Source organism: Tenebrio molitor, chromosome 3 (genome assembly GCF_963966145.1).
Source record: "Tenebrio molitor chromosome 3, icTenMoli1.1, whole genome shotgun sequence".
NCBI lineage: Eukaryota > Metazoa > Arthropoda > Insecta > Coleoptera > Tenebrionidae > Tenebrio > Tenebrio molitor.
This window is the reverse complement of record NC_091048.1, coordinates 30,812,722-30,833,217: the sequence shown is the minus strand read 5'-3', so window position 1 is coordinate 30,833,217 and position 20,496 is coordinate 30,812,722. Positions and strand designations below refer to the sequence as shown.

General features: G+C 40.0%; 1 protein-coding gene across 5 annotated transcripts in view; it reads right to left on the bottom strand.

Annotated features, from left to right (window-relative positions):
* Positions 1-4,604: 4,604 nt before the first annotated feature.
* The window catches only part of Eip75B (Ecdysone-induced protein 75B), a 32,688-nt gene continuing 16,796 nt past the window's right edge, over positions 4,605-20,496 (bottom strand). For 3 of the 5 annotated variants that reach the window (XM_069040512.1, XM_069040513.1, XM_069040515.1), the window contains 4 exons: positions 17,038-17,126; positions 11,713-11,857; positions 7,436-7,677; positions 4,605-7,284 (listed from right to left, as the gene is read on the bottom strand). In XM_069040512.1, coding sequence (XP_068896613.1) covers positions 5,545-7,284; positions 7,436-7,677; positions 11,713-11,857; positions 17,038-17,126 — 2,216 coding nt within the window. In that variant the 3' untranslated portion in view covers positions 4,605-5,544. Of the gene's footprint in view, positions 7,285-7,435; positions 7,678-8,021; positions 8,284-11,712; positions 11,858-17,037; positions 17,127-17,333; positions 17,653-20,496 lie in introns of those variants that run through there. The other 2 variants (XM_069040514.1, XM_069040516.1) reach the window with 2 other exon arrangements.

Here is a 20,496-nt window from a genome sequence, read left to right as displayed (position 1 = left end):
TTTTTCTGTCATATAAAAAAAATACTCTAAATCATGCTTTATTGAAATTGTCACACATGAGACATAAATGATGAAATTGTTGTCAAATTTATCTACGGTGTGATCAAGAATGACTAAATCTGTTGGTAACAATGAAATTTGGCAAATTTGAAATTTACCATCAAATGTTCAACAGCATAAACATAACCGGTATAACCAAAAATGTTTTTAAAATGTCGTCTCGAGTTGAAACATCCGATCAGTGCCACTTGCCAGACAAAAAACAACAGTACTTTTCAATTGCTTCATTGCCAACAGACTTAGTCATTGTTGATCACGCTGTACAATTTGTCAATATGAGCGATAACAAAATATTAAGTTCATAGTTTTTATTTATTTATTTTCTATCTTTTATTAATTAAAACCTCGTTCTATTCCATTTGTCTGATTTTTAAAACTTCTTGAATGTTTTGCCGGTAAATCTGACATTCACAGTTTCAAAATTAACACAACAATCAAAGTTTTAAGATTATTACATAATACACAAAGGTCATTTTAGAATGTATGACAGCACGATGACACTAGTACCTACTAGTGTCAAAAATTTATTGGTCGCGACCATCGCTTTCCAAAAAAAAAACTCATACTATTGGGAACAAAAAAAAAGGGACATCAACATCACTGTCTTGACTTTTAATGTGAAATGTAAATTATCTGTTTGTAACCCTACTTTGAATTGACTGACGTTGTCATTAAGTATTGTAGGTTGTAGGGAATGAGTGTAAGTAAGGACGTAGTGAATATTTATTTAATGCAAAGTTCCAATCAAAATCTACCTTTATTAGGAGGACATTTGGGAAACGAAAATACGAGTATAAAATACATTTTTTTGTTCGACACTGTCAGAATGTGAGAAATTTCTCCTGTGTGAACGGATTTTGATAAATGTCACAACTTGTCAAAACGAAACGTCAAGCTAATTTGAAAGATTTTAAGCGATTTGGAGCCTTTAAGGGGTTCATCGAACAAAAAAACGTTGTATTCAACTCGTTCGTGTGTAAATTGGGCCTTTTTTCACAAGGAGAAAATTCTCAAATTCTGATAATGTCGAACAAAAAAATACATAGGCCCGGTTGTATAAAGCGATGTCAATTCGTTGTGAAAGTTAACATACTGTCAAGCGATCTGATTGGGGGATATTTAACATTGGATTTAAATCAGCCAATCAAATGGGCGGATTTCCGACTTGACGCGTTGTTAGCTGACACGATGTCAAGTTCTTGTTAAAGTTAACATAATGTTAAGCGATCTGATTGGGGGATATTTAAAATTGGATTTGAATCAGCCAATGAAATGGGCTGATTTCCGACTTGACGCGTTGTTAGCTGACACGATGCATTTGTGTACATTTATTTTATATCATAATTTTTTTATTTTTTAGAAATGTATCGAATTTGTTTCCTCATGTGATGTTAAAAAGTAATTCCAAAAGGAAATTTCAATTCCCAATGTAGTTACCAGTTTATGAAGGGCCTAACTTTGACGCGAACGGAACGCATTGCGTCATCGGCACTCTAATTTAGGTAACTTTATTATATCTCTACGTTTGCACCATTATTATTTACAATAGACACTGTAAAATGGCCGTGTACTTGAGTTAAAAATGGCCGAGGTCATTTTCTAATTGCTTGGCGACTGAATGTTATAGAAATACGTTCACCTACGTGAAAATCTAATCCACCAGAGTAATTCTTTTCCCGTGCAGCAAACCCTCCCTATTCAATTGTGATAATGAACAATAAATAGCTTCCATATTTGCAAATTGTCATCACCAAATTGCATCCCGTAGAGTTTGAATATTCATAGGTCGACCGTCTAATTGCCGCTTTGTTTCCTTTCTGTCTGTTATCCAGCGACGAAACTATGGAGCTTATGGCGTTGGGTTGGAATTCGACTGAATATACCGATGGAAATGCGTGTGCGGTTGTTGGCCCATCGCGTAGCGTAGAGGATTCTTGGCGAAAACCCTCCAACAGCCAACGAATGTTCACGGTCATCATCGTGCTTCTTTTGTTGCCTTTGACACGCCCTGACAATTTCTTTTCTAATTCGGCTCAATTAGTGAATCACTTGTTTAAACATAACCAAGGATGAAACTATTCATTAATAAGGAAACTATTAATTTAGCACGCGGTCAAAGACCAAGGATTAACATATGAGGGAGATGCACATCACTGAAATAGTTACCTAAATATTCGTACAGGATGGCAGGAAGATGAAATAGGTATGTAGATTGTACGTTTTTAAATTCTAGTTCCAAAACATAAAGCAGTGAAAAATACTAAACTCTCCATCCAATTGTTTCACGTTATGTAGAAAACCGTTGTATCCCTGCAGATTAATTCGCGCCACACTACTCTCTGGGTCTGTCTTCTGTCAAAAAACGTACAATCTATCAGAGTACGGAGTATACCTACGTGAGATGGACCTGTTGGTAAATATGCAGGTGTGATCTGTTAAGCCACTAAATTGTGACCTACTAATTATTGTAAAATAAGACAGATGCACTTAATATCTGGTCACTTTAGTTGTTGCACCTGCCACAGGTGCTGGATATAGATCGATTTCTCCCAAGACGTGATGGAGTCAAACAATCAACATCACTATGACTCCAAGTGCCATTGCGATTTAACAAGTCAGATCAGGGTGGATATTTAATAGTTTTCCAAATTGTCGGTTGACGATGACCACCTGTCAAATTCGGTTAGACAGACGGAAGTGTGTTCAGTCACTTGTGACTTTAGGGTGCGGTGACAAACGTGAAATTTTCCACTGAGGAAAGGAGCATTCGAAAACTCGACACGCGTATCACCAAGGAACTTGTCAGTGAGTGGATCTATTTAAAAAATTCTGAGCCCGGCAAACAGTCACTACATAAACACCTTTCGATATGCATTCGTTCTCTATTTTCCGTCTCTTCCAAAAACATGTCAACCGGAGAAGTCGTTCCTAACCTTGGCTTAATCAAAGGCGAGGTTGTCAGATAATTTGTCCACAATTAACAACGTCTTAAAGGCGCACACACTGTGGGGCGAGTTATATTCGTATTAACGTCGGGGACGATTTAATTTGAATTGAACTGTTGCTCGCTATTCGACACTCTCAGGACGATGACAAAGGTGATCGGCGATATTTTTAAAAGCAACTTCTTCAGTGTTTTCGTTGGCTGCAGTCACGAAAACAACCGGAATAATTTTGATGTTTTAATTGAGTTCTTCAGGCTAATTTAGACCGATCCCGTGCAATTTGGTTATTTTAAATGCAGATATCGTCCGTAACGATGGTCCCGAATTTGTTTTGGATGTTTGTCACTCTGCTGCGCGTAGGTGAACAATTTTATTTACCGAATCCAAGAATACATTTCTTTTTACAACGAGCGGTGAACGACCTCAGCTCCCAATTTTACAGGAACGTCTAAAAAACAAAAAAATACACCGTCCTTGACGCTCCATCACTTATATTGTTTCATCCAGAGAAATGACGTATCTGATATATCTACAGAGAGCAAGCAAATATTATCTTTGGTAATTGTTAGCTAACCTTCAAACGAGCTATAAATACGATTATCATAGAGGATAGCCGCACTAATTTATTATCGCTAGAGACGAATCAGAAGGTTGCATCGGTCAAAACTGGAATGAAGATGAATCAATCCTGTTTAGGACGATTGTACAACCTTGAAATGTGATGGATGATGCATTGTCGTTCCACGACAAATATATGCGTTCGCAGAGCGGTTTGGAGTTTGGGGAAAAATTACATTTCATTCGTTATTCAAGGTCCAGGGACGATTTATGTAAATATTTAAAAATACTCTGTTTATTACCGAGAGGACTTTCCTAACGCGTAATAAACAAACGGCAGAAAAAAGCATCGTGTATGCATCAAACAAAATTTCACACTTTGAGGTCGCCAATTGATGATGGTACCGGTGCCAAATGAACTTGATCTTGATTGCCCACATTTTTCGAGATCGTACGTGGAACTTCCTTCCATTTAATGTTAAAGCAATGAAGTAACAAAATTATTCATTATCCAGTAACCCGTGTACCTACATTCGATTTTTTGAATAGCTTCGTTTTGTTTTGACGTCGTTTCTCGTTTCCATCACTTTAAAATTTCAAATGCGATAAACACATCGTTAGCAAATACGAGTTTCTTGCCTCGACTGAAATCCTTTAGCGCAGCAGATAACCTTGTCCGTTGACATTAAATAGTCACCGTTAGACCTTGATAATAAAGATTTTAATGTGATTGATTCCTCGTTGTTTGTCTATTATTTCCATAACCTTCACACTCTGTATCAGTTTTGCGTCTCTCTTTTTAGCGAAAACTACATACATTGTTTACTCCACGAGGTTTCCTCGTATTTGTTATTTTTTTGTTTCACTTCATTTCTACCGCGTACAGAGACAACACACGCGTTAAGTACATGAACCAAGGCCAAGGTTGTTGAATTGTTTAAATATATTCGTTATCGTCACATTTTGCTTTTATTGGAGGATGACAAATTGGAAAATAACGTCATTATGGGAAAGGTTTTTTTTTAAATAGAAACGACCACATAATATCACCAAGACATGGTTTATTCTGACGGCCTCAACAAGCTACCAATTTACAAAATTACACACAATCATCAGATAAACATTGATCGAAAGATGGGCCGCGGTTGAGGGCAGAACTAACTTGTCCAATGAGCGAACGAGCGTTCGGAGACTTTGCGTAGAAGATCGGACGTGTGGGTTTTTTAGTGATTAGTACGAAACGGCCGCCACCTTCTTCAGTCTCACCTCCTCGACTCGCCCGACTATGATAAGAATGGCGGTGATACTACAACACGAACGATGGTGGTGAAGATGATAATGATCGTGAAACGATTATAAAATAACGAGTCTCTTTACAAACTGAGATACATAACACGAAACTTATACACAATTATGTCCTATCAAGAAAATTATCACATATACATATAATAATAGATATTACTAGTTTTAAATGATATTGTAATTATTATAAATCTATCATAGGATTGGTGCTGATGCCAGTTTTTTCGATAACTATTTTTAATCATAAATATTCATTTACAATATGTAGCCATTAAATTAGTGATTGTTTAATTCTGAAATCTTATCTAGTTATTACAGAAAGGGCGTCGAAACAGCGGGCCGGGGTTGGTCCACTATGTACAAAACGCACGCTGTTTCGACAATGGCGGAAGTAATTACATGAGAACATGAGAATTGACCGTACGGCGGCGACACCGTCGGTCCGACCATCCTACAACTACTACAACATAAAACTGACTGTTCACACATCAACACATTGGTTATACAGAGACAGATACAATAGATAGCTAGTGCAGCGATTATAAATTATTTGGTTTGTAATACATCGATCAAGTGGCACCTTCCAAAAACTGTTAACGTCAAGTGGCTCACAGTCCTCACCTGACGGGCGCTCACTCCACTTTGTACTAAACTCGGTCTCGATCTCGATCGGACGAAATTAAACCTCCAACGTGACGACCTTCAACGGCCTGGGTGACGGGGACGGTGACTTTTTGGACAGGTTGAGAGGTTGCTGGGAATCGGCGATGTCGACTTGCAACTCGACCATCTTGAGCGGCGATCCCGGCGGTGCCGGCGACGTCGAATGTGGTGATTGCAGGTACATCCTGTTGTACTCTTGTGGTGAATTGCACTGCTGCTGGTGACGTCCGGTCGTGGTGATGACGCTCGTCGCCCAAGCGGGTTGCAGAAGCGATCCGTTGTTTAGTTTGTAAGGACACGAAGTCGGAACGGCCGTCACCAAAGGTGATGCCACCACTCCCACGGGATGATCGTCTCGCATTATGTAATTGTGAATGATGTCCGTCCTCTTCATCTGCTCGGCGGTCATGCGAGGCCCTTCCATCAACGACTTTGCCAACGTCGAGTGGGTGCTCGACAGCGACGATTGTTGTTGTTGGGGCTGGGGCGACATCACCACCACCGGTTCAGCTTCGGCGGAATCTTTGTTGCGTAACGCTCTGAATTTCTTGTGGGGCTTGTACGCTTCGTCCATCAACAAATTGGTGTCGTACAGTGGGGGAGCTTGAAGCACCCTCTTCAGCACCGGCATCTCTTCGACAATGTGATGATCGTCCATCGAGGAACGCGGACTGGAACACAGAGAAGTGGGCGCGCTGTGTTTGTCCACTTTTTCTGTACCGGATTCGATTCCTGAATCGCTAGGCGAGTCCAATTTTCGAAATCTGGGATGGGAACCGTGAGGCCTCGCCACTGGTGTTATCGTCAGACCGTTGTGGATCAGATGTGATGTCGCCGCTAGTTCGTCGTCGCCGGACGATGTCGATCCGGAATTGGCGCGATGTCGATGAGGACAAATTCCACCGGCTAAGGTTGCCGCCAACAGGGGGGCGTTCGTCACGTTCGAACTGACATGATGTCCCAACTGATGATAATCGTTCAACGATGTTATCTCCGTTGAACACATCGACTCGGTACTGGACACCGACCCGAGAGGACTTTTCGCTTCGTCCATGGTCACGTCCGACGATGACGACCACGACGACGCCGTCGGACTCTTACTATTACTTTCTTCTTCCATGGGAGAACTCCACAAGTGCTGCTGTTGCTGCTGCATCATTTGCTGTTGTTCTGTCATTTTAAAAGCCAACAGTTTTTCAGAATGCAACGTGTTCAACGTACGAAGATCCGGAACTTTCTTCATCAACTCGTCGATGATGTGCGTTTGACTGTGGTGATTTTGATTGACGACGCTTTGTAACGCGGTTTTCAACTTATTTTGCATCTTTTCGATGAGTTCCGTATTCCTCAAACCTGGCCTGTCGGGAGCAATCACGACAACTGAACAGAACAGTCCAATTTCTGCATCGGAGAGACGCAACGCATTCATTCTTTCGGCAAAATCGAACATTGAGTCCATCAAAAAGCGAGCATTGGAACTATTATGAATAGAGTCACGTTTCAACACTTGTCCATTTAAACAGATCATACTGGAAGTTTGTGTGTCGAACATGCACGCGAGACGCACCAGCAACACTTCGAACACACCGGCCTTTAACAATGTGACTTGATCGTCTTGGGCCAGCAGCGAAAAGCCCGGGATGCGTTTCGCGAATTCGACCACGCCGCGGATGGCCGGTGAAAACCTCTTCGAAAAGTCTTGCAACAGTTCCTGTTGACCGGTCAGCGGTTGAGGATTCGGATTTAGGGGGCACGCCTGCAACAAATTGAACAAATGTCAGTCAAAATCGTTCCGAATGGGGGATGAAGAAGCAAGCAAAGAGCCTCGACGAACATTTCCGCTTGTCCTTTGAATGCAAGGTCGTCCGGTCTGGCAATGCAAATACGAAACGAGAGGAAACACTCACCAGTGTCGGAGGACAGGCCGTGTAGGAGGGCTGTTCTCGAGCTCGAGTCAACATCGGCTCGACTTTTTCTCTGGTAAAGTCGCAGGTGTCGATGTGCGCCCTCACGACGGTTGCCAGGAGTCGCTGTTCATCCTCGAGTTCGGCGGCGACCGCCTTCTCCAGCGTGCGTGAATTGGAACTCTGTTGCATGGCCGCTAAAATGCGAGCTTTTTCTCTCTTCGGAACGCGTCCAAATCTCACAGCTGTAACAAAATAATCACAATTCAATGTGCATCACATCTATGGGACAACGTTACGTATTTAAACAAAATCCGCAGAGCATATTTAAAAAAAAAAAGAAATATCCAGGTGCTCGGTGGTCTGCCAGCTGCTCCACATCTGTCGGCCGTTACCCCGGAGAAAGTGTCTTGTCTATTACGAATCGAACGCGCGAGAGAAATTTGCTTTCACGCGGAGGAAAGTGTTGTAGGTCAATCGTGTCGAGAAGAAAGTGCGCAATAAAAAATATACACCAAACATACACAACAAATAACGTATGCACATACGTACATATGTGCGAATAATTATAAATAATGATAAAACATACGTGCGTTGTGGTAGTCGACCACTCCGTTGAGTATGCCCTTCAATATGGGCAACTCCTCGCCCATCTTGCACCGTTGATTGCCGTTACTCGCACAACTTTCACCCATCACATGTGCACCACGATATACTGTCGTCGGGCTGCGAGTGCGATTCGCTCGAGCTGGCATTCCCAACTTCCAGTCTAGATGCGTGTACGTGTGTGAGTGTTGTATGATACTACAACGGACAACGAACGTATTGGCGCAAACGAATGCCAGGCGTAGAGCGGCACCCACGGTCGTGACTCCCCTCTTGACGTTGCCCCCCTACTCGACAGTTCCCCTCCATCACCCTTGAACTTGAGCGCGTCGCGAAACTGTGGCGGCGCTCCATGTTGCGCGCGAGCGTCGTCGAGTCAAGGTCGACGTTGCGGGCGGGTTCACGACGCCCTCCGCAGAGGGCGACACCACCCAACATTCATTCCAAAGAAAAAAATCTAAAATACGCAACGACTATATTTGACAAAGGTCACCGGGAGTATTCATGGTTGCCTGACTCCAATCAAATTTTCATAATCGACGTCGGGGTTGCCCCGAGGAGAAACAGATTCGCTTTAAAACAATATTTCAATTTCTCTCTCTTACCTAACGTATCAAATAATACATAAGATGTCGTGCTTTTTAAAATCGACTTTTTAAAAATATTTAGTGGTCAGTTCCAAAATATAATTATACAGGGTTATTCACTGGAGAGTTCCCGCCAAAATTTAATGTTATGCAACACAACATACTAAAAGCTCAGATTGCTAGATAGGCACCCTGTTTAACGTTTTACAAATAAGAAATCAAAGCAGTTTCATTTAAAAGTCAAAATGACATTTTGTTATACGTTGGACAAAAATGTTAGAAATAGGTCTATCTGGATATCTTTGAGACTAAAATCGTGTAAAACGTATGATTTTTTTTATTATGTTAGACTATAAAATGATTATTCTTCTTTAACCTTTTCTTCTTATAACCTTACATAGAGAACAAAAACGTTAAACATGGTATCTAGCAATTTGAACTTTTTGTATTTTGTGTTACATAACATTAAATTTTCGCTGGAACCTTACACTGAATAACCCTGTATAAACCCTTTGAAAAACGGAAAATTAAAAAGCAAATTCTTATAATTCAGCTTCAAGTTTCAGAAGATGATTTCATCTTTACATATGCACAGTTAACCTTTTGATTTTTTGTAATGGATCACAAAATATTTTTTTAAAAATCGATTTGAGTTGCTGGAGTAAAGATTTGTTTCGCGTATATATAGGGTGTATCCGAATTCGAACGACAAACTTCAGGGCAGATTGTATGATCAAAAATAAGCATAAAACTCTTGATACATATGGGATCAAAAATACTTAGTTTGCGAGATAATCGACTAAAAAGTTCTACCAGCAATAAAAGTAATCGGGTGGATTTTTTTGATGAAACGTACAAAAATAAAAAGGAGACATGTACAATTTTCAAAAATTGACAAAATTTCGCGCCCCTGTTCCATCCACAGATAACCCCATAAAAGGAATTCAGATCGTAATTGTTTTTACGTTTTTGTTGATTATCTCGCAAACTTAAGTGTTTTTGACCCCATATGTTTTATGCATATTTTTGAACGTAGAATCTGCCTTGAAAGTGTGTCGGTCGAATTCGAATACACCCTGTAATACATACATATCTCGAAAATCGAAATAGCGCGAAAAAATTTGAACGGCAAAATTTTTTCGTTTTTTTTTGAGGTGGTGATTTCATTCTCCTCTACAGAGTGAGTCGGGAGGAACGGCCGAAATTTCATGAGTGCATTTATAGGTGAAAATAATGTTAAAAAAACTTATGTCCTCCGATTTTCATTTGTTTCCAAGTTATGGCGTAATAACAAATAAACAAAATTGCAAACATTAACATTGTCTTAATAAGCGCGTTCTTTTATTAAATGTAAAAAAATACCGCCGTTGACCTCCAAAGTTCTAAACATTTTCTGCTTCGTCTATGAATGGTGCTTGTTGTTTCCTAATTGTTTTATGCCTTTCTGGCTGCAGTGTTTCTAATAATGTACGTCGAATTAGTGCTTCCCGAATGTTCACTTGTACTTTGTACACTTCATTTTTCAACCAGCCCAATATCGGGCGTTCAAATGAAATCCTGGTATGAGTAAAGTTTGAATTTCCCGCCGTTTGATACGAAAGACATTTGTTTATGTTTAATCGGGACATAATTGAACATGTTTGTTTTCAGCAAAGGGTGCCCTTAGATATTTGCTTCGAGAATAGGAATCGTTAAGTTATTCTATTTTTAATGTAAAACATTGCAAAGAGAGAAAAAAAAGGAAGATTATTTTGGCTTTAAATTTTAGGTTAGCTGTCAACATACTCCAATTAATCTACGCAAAAGCACAACAAGTCACGGTTTCCAACGCCTTCTCAGCCCAGGATTTCATTAGAACGCGCGATATTTTTTAGCCTCAATCATGGCATACTCTGATTACAAAATGTTTTGAATGTGAAAACAAGTGAAAATTTGGACATATATAAGTAGAACGCTAGATAAAAATTTTAATTAGGCTATAAAAACAAATAAAAATCCGATAATAACATGCGTTTTTTTTTACGAGTACATTATTTTCACCTGTAAATACACTCATGGAGTTTTGGCCGTTCCTCCAGACTCATCTTGTATACATATGTATTATGCTACTTACTGTTCGTAGCAAATTTTTTGTGACTGTATTTTGGAGTGCAATAATTAAAAAAGAAGATTCCGGAGGTGATTTTACTTTAAAATAATTAAAAAAAAAAACTGTTGAATTAGGGCAATAATATGTGGTAAAAAATAATTAAACTTTAAAACGTCACATTTGAAAACATCATTAATCTAATCACTATACACACTCGTACAATACTATAGCCAAATCTACACGAGTGAAACTTTCAAAATATTTACGAGTATTGTATGAAAACACGGGCAAATCTGGGAAATTTTATAATTACAGAAGTGTTCAAGTTGGAGTTCAGTTGTACATAAAAATGTAAGCAATTGAAGTCGCTCGTTATGTCCCCTACATAGATTTTGGACTAATATTTTTGCTTGCACAAAAACGAAAGTTTTCACACTTCGCAAATAAATTTCTCCCGGCAAAAAACAACTTCAATTAATTCTTACGATCTTACGAAATCGAAAACTTTCTATTGCACGTCACAGGAAGTACAAAACAGCAAAATATGATGACATCTATACTTTTGTTCATTTCTTTGGTTTTTCGTGTGATATTTTAAACTTTCCCCCAGATCGATCTGTGTGTATTGGGAGCAATTTCGTAATTGTAACTTCTGGAACGATTTCGTACGAGTTGTGTAAAATGGGATGGTTAATATCGAGTAAGAGTGGCACGGGCGCGCGCGTTCAGATGACGGATAGCCTTAACACGGATGCTGAATTATGCAAGTGTTATTGCAATATCGGTAACGACCGTTGACTTTCAAAAAAAAAAGAACTATTAACGCCCTGTCAACGAAGAAGGTGGCAGCAAGCAGGCAGGTCATTCACCTTGTACAACGCTGAGCTGTGAACTTTCTCGTAGCACGAGCGGCGCTGTCATAAATTCGCGAACAGTTCGGGTCGTTCACCTCGAGACCTGGATGACCTATATAAACTGAGATAAAGACAAAAGCTTACCGTCACGGCTCATCCCGACGGCGATGCACTTTTTCAACCTGCAGTATTGGCAGCGGTTCCTGTTGATGCGAAGTATGGAGCACTGCTGGTTTTTGGTGCAGGGTCGGTACTGGATTTTCTGTTGGATGCTGCGCCTGAAGAAGCCCTGCAAACGAGGTTTTTTCTTTTTACTGACTTTGTCCGCACTGAGGGGTGTTTTCGCTGCGAAGGACTCGGTATAACAATTCAACACAGCCATCGTCAACAGACCACCATGTTTGTTTACGTGGGGTGCAACATCACCGTCCTCACAACACGAAATACAACGGAGCACTGAGCCCGAAGCCCGAGAGTTCGCCACACTTAACCAGCTGACCCAGTTGCCGGTTGTTCACCCGCCGAAGTGTGTTCGCGAGGCCAGTTCAACGCGTGAAAGTGAGAGTTCGCCTTCTCCTTCTCGTCCACGGCGAAGAAGGCGCGAGCAAGCGAGATGAAGGCTGAATCTTTCGTCATTCGGTGTCGCTGGCCTCGTCGTCAAGAGTTCACTAGCGTAAATCGCAACAACCGAATTTTTCTCTTGTGATTGTTTTTTTCATTGGAAACGATCCGCCAATTTTCGACCCCGCCCGCTAATTGGCTCCTTCGACACTGATTTTTCTTACGAAACTGTGATTCGGCGCTAGTTCGTTGAACCGGGCTCCGGTCGAAGACTTTTTACCTCGACGACACGCCGATGGCCCAAATATGGGTTTCTCGAATATTACGCTGACGTCACACACTATCACTCTTACGTCACCGTGGGGACGGCCCGCTTCATGCGCTACCTCAACAACAACATGTAACGTTACAATTTGGAGTCAACGAACCGACAGCCGCAAACCCATCGTTCCACATCCACCGACGGACAAACAAAGACGCGATCGACCCAAAAGGACAATCACCTCCTACGACACGGTCAGGTCCAGCTCAAAATGAAGACCACCATCTCCTTCACTATACATACTATACATATAGGTTACCCCAGGAGAAATTAAAAATACCTCATTTTACCCTGAATGAAAATCAAAATTTTCTTAATAAATAGCATTTCAGTCTCATACTTAACCTCATCGCTTTCATCTTTAATTTTGTAATACATCATATTGCATTTGATACATATAAGAACAATCAATATTTCTTTATTTCAATTGGTTTTTAGTTTCTTAGGTACGAAATACATATCTGCCCACCTAGGTATATCAACCAGTGTTAATGATCTAACTCAATCACCCATTTCAATTTGGGTTTGCCCATTGAAATTGTATAACTGTAAACTCTCCATAATAACACTTTTTCAGTATCTTTGTTAACCTGAGATGGTTTAATTTTTATGATGACGTGATGTCAATTCCTCAATCATTTTTTGAAAGTCATCTATCCACCTTCAAGATTTACGTTATATTACTTTCATTTTATTTCCAAATTTTCGGTTAAATTGTTGGTACTTCGTCCAACCACTTTCGGCGCACCCCCTCTCTCGGAGGGGTGTCGAAGTCCAGTCGGTGGAAGAAAAATTGCCAACAACCAGGACAAGGATCAAGATTTAACTGTCAAGGCACTTGTACTTTTTAAACCCAATAAAGCGTTAGTGTTACGAAATACACGACTATTCATTTTTGTCCTTCGACATAACATTGAGAAAATGATCATCGGTTTGTATATTTTTTGGTAGATTATATTCATCTTTTTATCATCCGATTAAAGATAATTTCAAATGCTACCAAATTTAAAAAAGTGATTTATGTAACATAAAATCGGATTTCCATTCCAGATTTATTACAACAGTCTTATTTTATCGATATGGGATTATAATGGTCTTAATTTTTTTTTTAATCTAAAATTAATTGGTAAAAAATTAAAGCAACACATAAGTACATACATATGAAATTTATTAACTTTGTTCTTTCTTTCTTATTTTTTGGTAATGTAATTTGCAATGCGGTTATATTTTGTGTGTTCGTGTTTCCCCAATACAGGGTTATTCACGAGAGGGGTAGGTACTTCTGAATTTTTATTTTGGCGCAATTAACAATACCAATGGCAGTAACTACTAAATCAAATGTGTTATTTCTTTTAAAAATTCAACAAATAAATTAACAAATTAAGTTAATGTAAAAGGTGTTCGAAGTGTCTACCATCGCCTTCTAAACATCTGCAGCGGCGACAGAATTCTTTCCACACTCTCCATAAATGAGGAGCATGTCAGTCTTTTCGTCGTTATTGTAAAAACACATTTTTCGAATTGACAAAATTTTTTTGCTTTAACGTCAAAGAGATAGAACTAAGAGCCATCGTGGATTCAGTTATAATTATGTACATATTTTCAAAATTTGAAATCAAAATACATATTGTTGCAATGTGTATAATGGGTTGCGGTAAAAAGAAATTCAGAAATACCCCTCTCGTGAATAACCCTGTATAGTAGATATGTACTCGTACGTATTGCAGTAAATTAGTAGGTATCAAATACATATGTACTATACAACCACTGTTTTGTAAAGCATCCATCAAATTTGTCCACAAAAAAAAACGGAACGGAATAGAATGGAGCAATTTCAAAATATTTATTATTTTTCCTATTATGTATTATGTTATTTTAATATTTGTAACTGTTGTAATAAATAAATGATATCGGTAAATGGATTGCTATACTGTTGATTTTACCTAAAATCGATGTAAAACGTAAAACATCTCATAGAAATCCTCTTGGTAGTCGAAACTTTTTAAGAGATGATATACTTATTCAAGTACATAACTTGTAATATTTTTCTGCCTTTTTTCGGAAAAAAGGAGATTTTCTGGATAGCCGAAAGCATGGCAACTCCCATTTCATTTAACTACATTAACCACTTGAAATTCAAGGGTAGAATGAAGTATTTTTCTTGACTTGATACATAAATTAAATAAATATTCGATATTATGTAATTAGTAAAATTTTGGGCAAAATGAAGTAGGTACATATGTACGTATTTTTAATTCGTCCCAGGGTAACGTATAGGTTAGACCCTTCCAACCCACATCGCATGCAAGTACTTTTACTCTGAACATTCATTCTTTTTCACTTTTGTCTGTTAAATATTAACGCTATCGAAGATTCTTAATTTTTCAAAAATACGTTTTCTTTATTTCCACTTTTATTAAGGAAATTTTCAATCGGGGAAAACAAAAAAATGAAATTTCTTCGTTTAAGACAATTTTTACCAACGTTGACCAGGTACATACACATGTTCATAAACACTCAACATATATTTTCTAAATAATGAAAATAATTTTGAATTTTTTATTTTTCCAAATTAATAAACAAGTGCATGCATCTCTATCGAGTCGGTCGTTTCCGCCCGGGCGTTATCTAGTCTGCGATAACCTTATTCCGCGTGCTGTATGACAAAGCTCAGGTCGAAAAATATTGTAGTGGTCAGTGACTCCCAACCGGCATTAAAAATCAGGCGTCACCCACGACATAAGGTCACTCGGGTGCGTTGAACTCAAAACTCGGTTAAGAAAAAAAATCCCTGTCCGATATGATTATCCGAAAAGGACTCTGCCGTTTCTGTCATCTTCCACTGGAATACGTGGTGATTTTTCGGTGGAAGTTATTCCGCTTCCGCGGTCCGAATTTTCCTACTCCGTGGTCGCTTTCTCGTGGTAATACAGTTGCATCTCTGGTGCTTGCAGGTCAACGTTCGTGAATCTAGGTTGTCGTACTTTACAACAATTAGCGGGGCAGAAGAGGGAAGTTGCATCAGAGTTCGCGGCGCGCGATAACGGTGACGTTTTGGCGCATGCGCCGCACGTCGCGGAGTGGGTTCAACGGCCCCCAACGTTACGTTTACGTACGACATTATGGATACAAGATTGCTCGGTACCTAATCAGGACGAACAAGTAATATACCCCCATTTTCCCGATAACAACAAATTAAAATGTTTCAGTTTGCTCCGACCCGATTTTTTCCCTTTTTTGTCGGCTTCATTTAAAACATACCTAGTCTTATGGGGGCGCTTACTCAGTCGGAAAATGAGGAACGCGCTGTTTTATTGTTGTTGTTATTCGGTCATGAGAAGTGACATTTTAATTACACACTCCTATCGGGTGACAAAAGTTTGTTGTGGTCGATTGTAATTAATACCCGAGAAAAAACAAATCCACTATTATGGAACTTTGGTTTTTACTTTTTAAGACGTTCACAAGTTTGTCGTGGTGGTCTTACTTTTACGAATAAAAGACGTGTTCGTCATCTCGATTATGTTTTTGAGTTCTTTTTGAGAATCATAGTACTTAATTGATAAAATCGAATGTACCTACTGGCGCAACGTCAATGGGCCGGCCGTGTACTTTGTGCAAAAGGTACCGTTATTGAACTCTAAAACCGCGAGAGAGCGCCACGTCGCGCTCTTCAGCAAATTGGCGGTCATTCACCGACACGAGCCAATAATTTGCCAGCTCACACATCATACTTCACCGGCGTTCCCGAGAATCAAACAATTTTTCTCATCCTGAACATTTTCCCATACACGAATTCTCATCGAAAAGCAATTTGCCGACAAGAACAGAGATCGAAAACAGCCACCACCGCAAATCTCAAAAAGTCTTCCCTTTCAGGTAAAAAAGGATACGCCATCTGCTGTTGGGGTCGCGGAAGTGCTGTTTTTTCAACAGCAAAAGAAAGTAAAAGCGCAGGTGTTGAACGAGCGGGTTGAAAAGCGTCAACCTTGAACCGTCAACCGGCCGGGTTCATCAAACCTCCTGTGACGGAACGGAAAAGCGTGCCGGTATCGAATTTTCTCTAATGGAAGTGTACCCAAGTCTTTAGATGGGCAAGTCTAATACAAATATAATTTAAACCCCGATTTGTTTTTTTGTGATGGAGGTGGTGGTAGTTTTGGTGGTGGCGGCTGTGTTGTGATGATGAAGGTCGTCGATCGCCTACTAAAGCTAGGAGCCGCTGTGTAACCCCCGTCCCCGCCCGTGCCTCATTTATAACGATCCAAGAATGCGCGTGCACCGGACATTGACATTATAACAACCGACCTTCAACCTTCTTTTTGCGCCACAAAAGCTCAGGTAGGAACGCAACCGACACGTTCATAACCAGAGAGAGACGAGAAGAAATTGTCGGTCGCCGACAAGATTCGGACCTATTTCATTCGAAATAGCTACATGTATAAGAAAAATTTATTTGTTTATTATTCGATCAAGTTTTCGAGTTTTCGACGAGGTCACTTCCTCGTTCCAATTCAAGGATAATTATTGCGGAATTATACCGAGTCCTTTTGTTTGGCGGTTAAATTTTATACTCAATTTCCTACCTTGCATCCTTCGCAGGAGTGAACGCCGTAGTGGAATCCAGAGGCCTTGTCGCCGCAGACGCGACACAGTACAGTGGTCCCATCAAATTCTGAAAAAAAGTACGACGATAAATAAATGAAACAAAACAAAAAAAAAGTGGAAGAAAGTAAATGATACTTTCTCTCGACTCGCCTCAGCGCAACATCAAATTACGTAAAATGAGTGAGCAAGAGAAAGGTGAAAGTATTGAATACACCAAGTAAAACATCGTCATTATGCAATGGAGTAAAAGTATTTGCTTTTGTCACACAAGTACCTAGATTAAGGGCCGGTTCACGATGATTCGACATGGTAGTGGTATTATCCGTGGTGGATTCCGGTAATTGGGGGTGGCCGCTGCTGTCCGGCGACAAAATCATGTTGAACAAATCCGCAACACACAATTACGAAAATAATAATACGGGGAATAACAATAGATACACAAACACATTAACACTGCATGGATTGGGTAGCGGACACACACACGCAGAAGGTGCATCAGCTGCAAGAGCCAACCAAGAACTGGTGAGAGTGAAAGTCCCGGTACCGACTGGGCCCGTCGACTCCGGCGTATAGTAAATATTGGCCGTACTACCTGAAGGGCGACGTGCGATTCTCGACCGTTTGATCGTATGAAGCAAAGAAACGGGGGAACGAACGTTTTAGCAGCCCAGCCGCGAACTTGCGGGTTCATCGCATTTTGAAGTTGGAGGTCACTGACAACAATGACGAGGACGACCAATCGTCAACCACCAGGTGTTCGACGATTGGTCGATGAGCAGCAAAAGGACCACCTTCTCGATGGTGGGGCTCATGGTCGAGGAAGGAAGTTCAACGGCCTGAACCTTGACTGAATTACCCAGACAAGCGTGCAGCTCAGCGGCCAAGGCCGCGCACTCCATGATCATTGCGTCGCGCTCACTCTCGCGCGCCTCATCGAAAACGACAGATGAAATCCTTTCACTTGGACGCGATTTCGGAAGCCGAACGCCACCACGTGTGCCAAAAGAACCAAATACCAAAGAAATCAAGGCGGTGACGGAAAACTGACTAAAATAACAAAGAAAAAATGTCCACAGAAATTCATTACCGAAACGAAGATCCAGAAAACAAGGCTTACCCAGCGCCACATTCTGATAAGACGCCCAACAATCATTCTTAGCAGGTATACACCCCTTCTTGATAATTATTACTAGGGCATTTGTTCAAAATTATAATTGTTTTTTGTAACTCAAATATGTACATACATACAGGGTTAATAAATTCACAAAAAATACTCTTTTTAAAGATATTAAATTTGACCCTCGTGCCATTTAAAAAAAAATCTAGTTAGCCTTGTATCTTCAAAGTGTGTGTACTTATTGTATGTACATATTCTGAGATTACCCAATTTGTATGTATAAACTTTATAGTCTCCGCGCTTTATTGACAGATATCAATTCGCCTGTTGAACAAAAAAAAAAACAAAAAAAAAAACTAATTTAGGGCAAGCGTTCACTAGTTCGCACTGGATGGATGGGGAAAAAATTTGTGCACTACATAGGTATTTCAAATGCAAATTATTTTAAATGGAGTTCTTAGAAAGGGCAACTCACTTAACATCATAAAAGGGAATACCTAGTAGCCGGTGGTGATGATGACAAAATAAATCGATATGTCAGATTAGGGACCTCTGTTTTACAGCCAATAGGAATGTATAAAAAATATGTACATATGATAATTGTGTAGTTAATTTTTCTTGTGTAACAGAACCAGAAGGTGTTAGAAAATAATTAAAAAAAAGATTTAGGTACATTTTTTTTTTACTTTACAACCTTCGTATTTAAGAGTTTGTTCTAAAATAATGAGGGGAGCCAATATCCGAGGATTTGTACTTTTACACGTAAAGTGCCTATGTACCAAAATCCATTATTCTACACCCGGTATATAATTACGTTAACAACGATAATACATAATAATATGTTTAGGTATGATTTAATGAGTCGCCCACGAATGCAGTAGGTAGTTAGGTATGTACGTATTTATTAAAAACCGCTTGCAATAATACTATCAACGAATCATTGATTGATTCGTGCTGTCAAAGAAATTTACAACTGGAAAAAATGCTAAAGAAAACTGAGCTTCTATCACAATTGGAGCTTGTTTCGTCAATTATTGAAATCGGCAAATTTGTCCTAAAATATGGTTGTTTAGTGGGCCCTTCCGAGAAGTTGTCAAATGTACCGCCGAAGTCGATGATGGGCAATAATTGAAGGATCTCGAACAAGAATTTTATGATTTTACGACCTTCTCCTTCATCGGTTCCCGGGTGAAAGTAAAATTTATACCTACAGACCAATAAACGATTGAAAAATGTGACCAAAGACAACCTTCGAAAGGGTTGGAAATGGTTTTACTGCTACGTGGCAATTATTTGCGTTGGCCATCAACGTTAAGAATGTAGACGACGGGTGGGGAAGGTCACTAAACTACTTCAGGGTGCATCGAAACACAGATCTTGCGATGGTCTTTCCTGTGCGTCTAACCTTGGCAGCGATGAAAATGATCAAACGTATTTATTCGATTTTCAAGGCTTCATCGGTGTTAACAACCTCTTATATTTCGCCAACAGTTTGTAATTATGAATATAAAGAAGGACGTTACATAGCCACATACTAAACAGGAATATCCGAGAGCAGCTCGTCTCAGTCATATAAAAATTCCAAAAACGCAATCGAAGGGTGAATATGTAATAAAAACAGAGGCGTTTTTTTCTTTTTCTTTTTTTTTTACTTCATCATCATCATCAATAAGAGGTTGCTTCGGGCCAGTGACCTATAGCGAAACGCGTTCGCGACTTTGTTCGAGAATATTCGCGTCTCTCCGAGGTCATCCAGAGTCACTTACCCCAGTGGTACAGAAACACGGCAATCAGAAAAGTGAGTTGTTCTGCTTAGCAGTCATCGTCGTCATGGCCGGAAAATTTCGCATCGCTCAGGAACGATACCACAACAAGAGAGAAAGAAGTAAAGTGGACTGGTCCACAAAGCAGAACTCTTTCGTCATCATCGATACCATCATCATCTCGGGCCACGGTCAGTCGGCGACCCAGGAAAAAAAGTGCCATCGACTGACATTGAACTGGACGACGGCTTCTTTGTGCGCCCACTATACACACAAAGACCAATCGGCACATACCCGCCGAATCACCTTGAGAAATAACAATTTTCATATCCTGGCAGTCATGTAGGTGGTTGTTACTATTGCGAAAGGCCACTGACATTTTCGAGGGCAACAAGAACCACCGTGACATATTCATTGTGACGGCCCAAGCTGCTAACTTAACTACCCGTCGAAGTCACCGAAATATGTTTCACGCCAAAATCGCTCCAATTTGCCACGGGTAGGTGCGCCGGAACTAAAACATCATGATTTGTGGGTCATTATCGGTAAGGGACCAA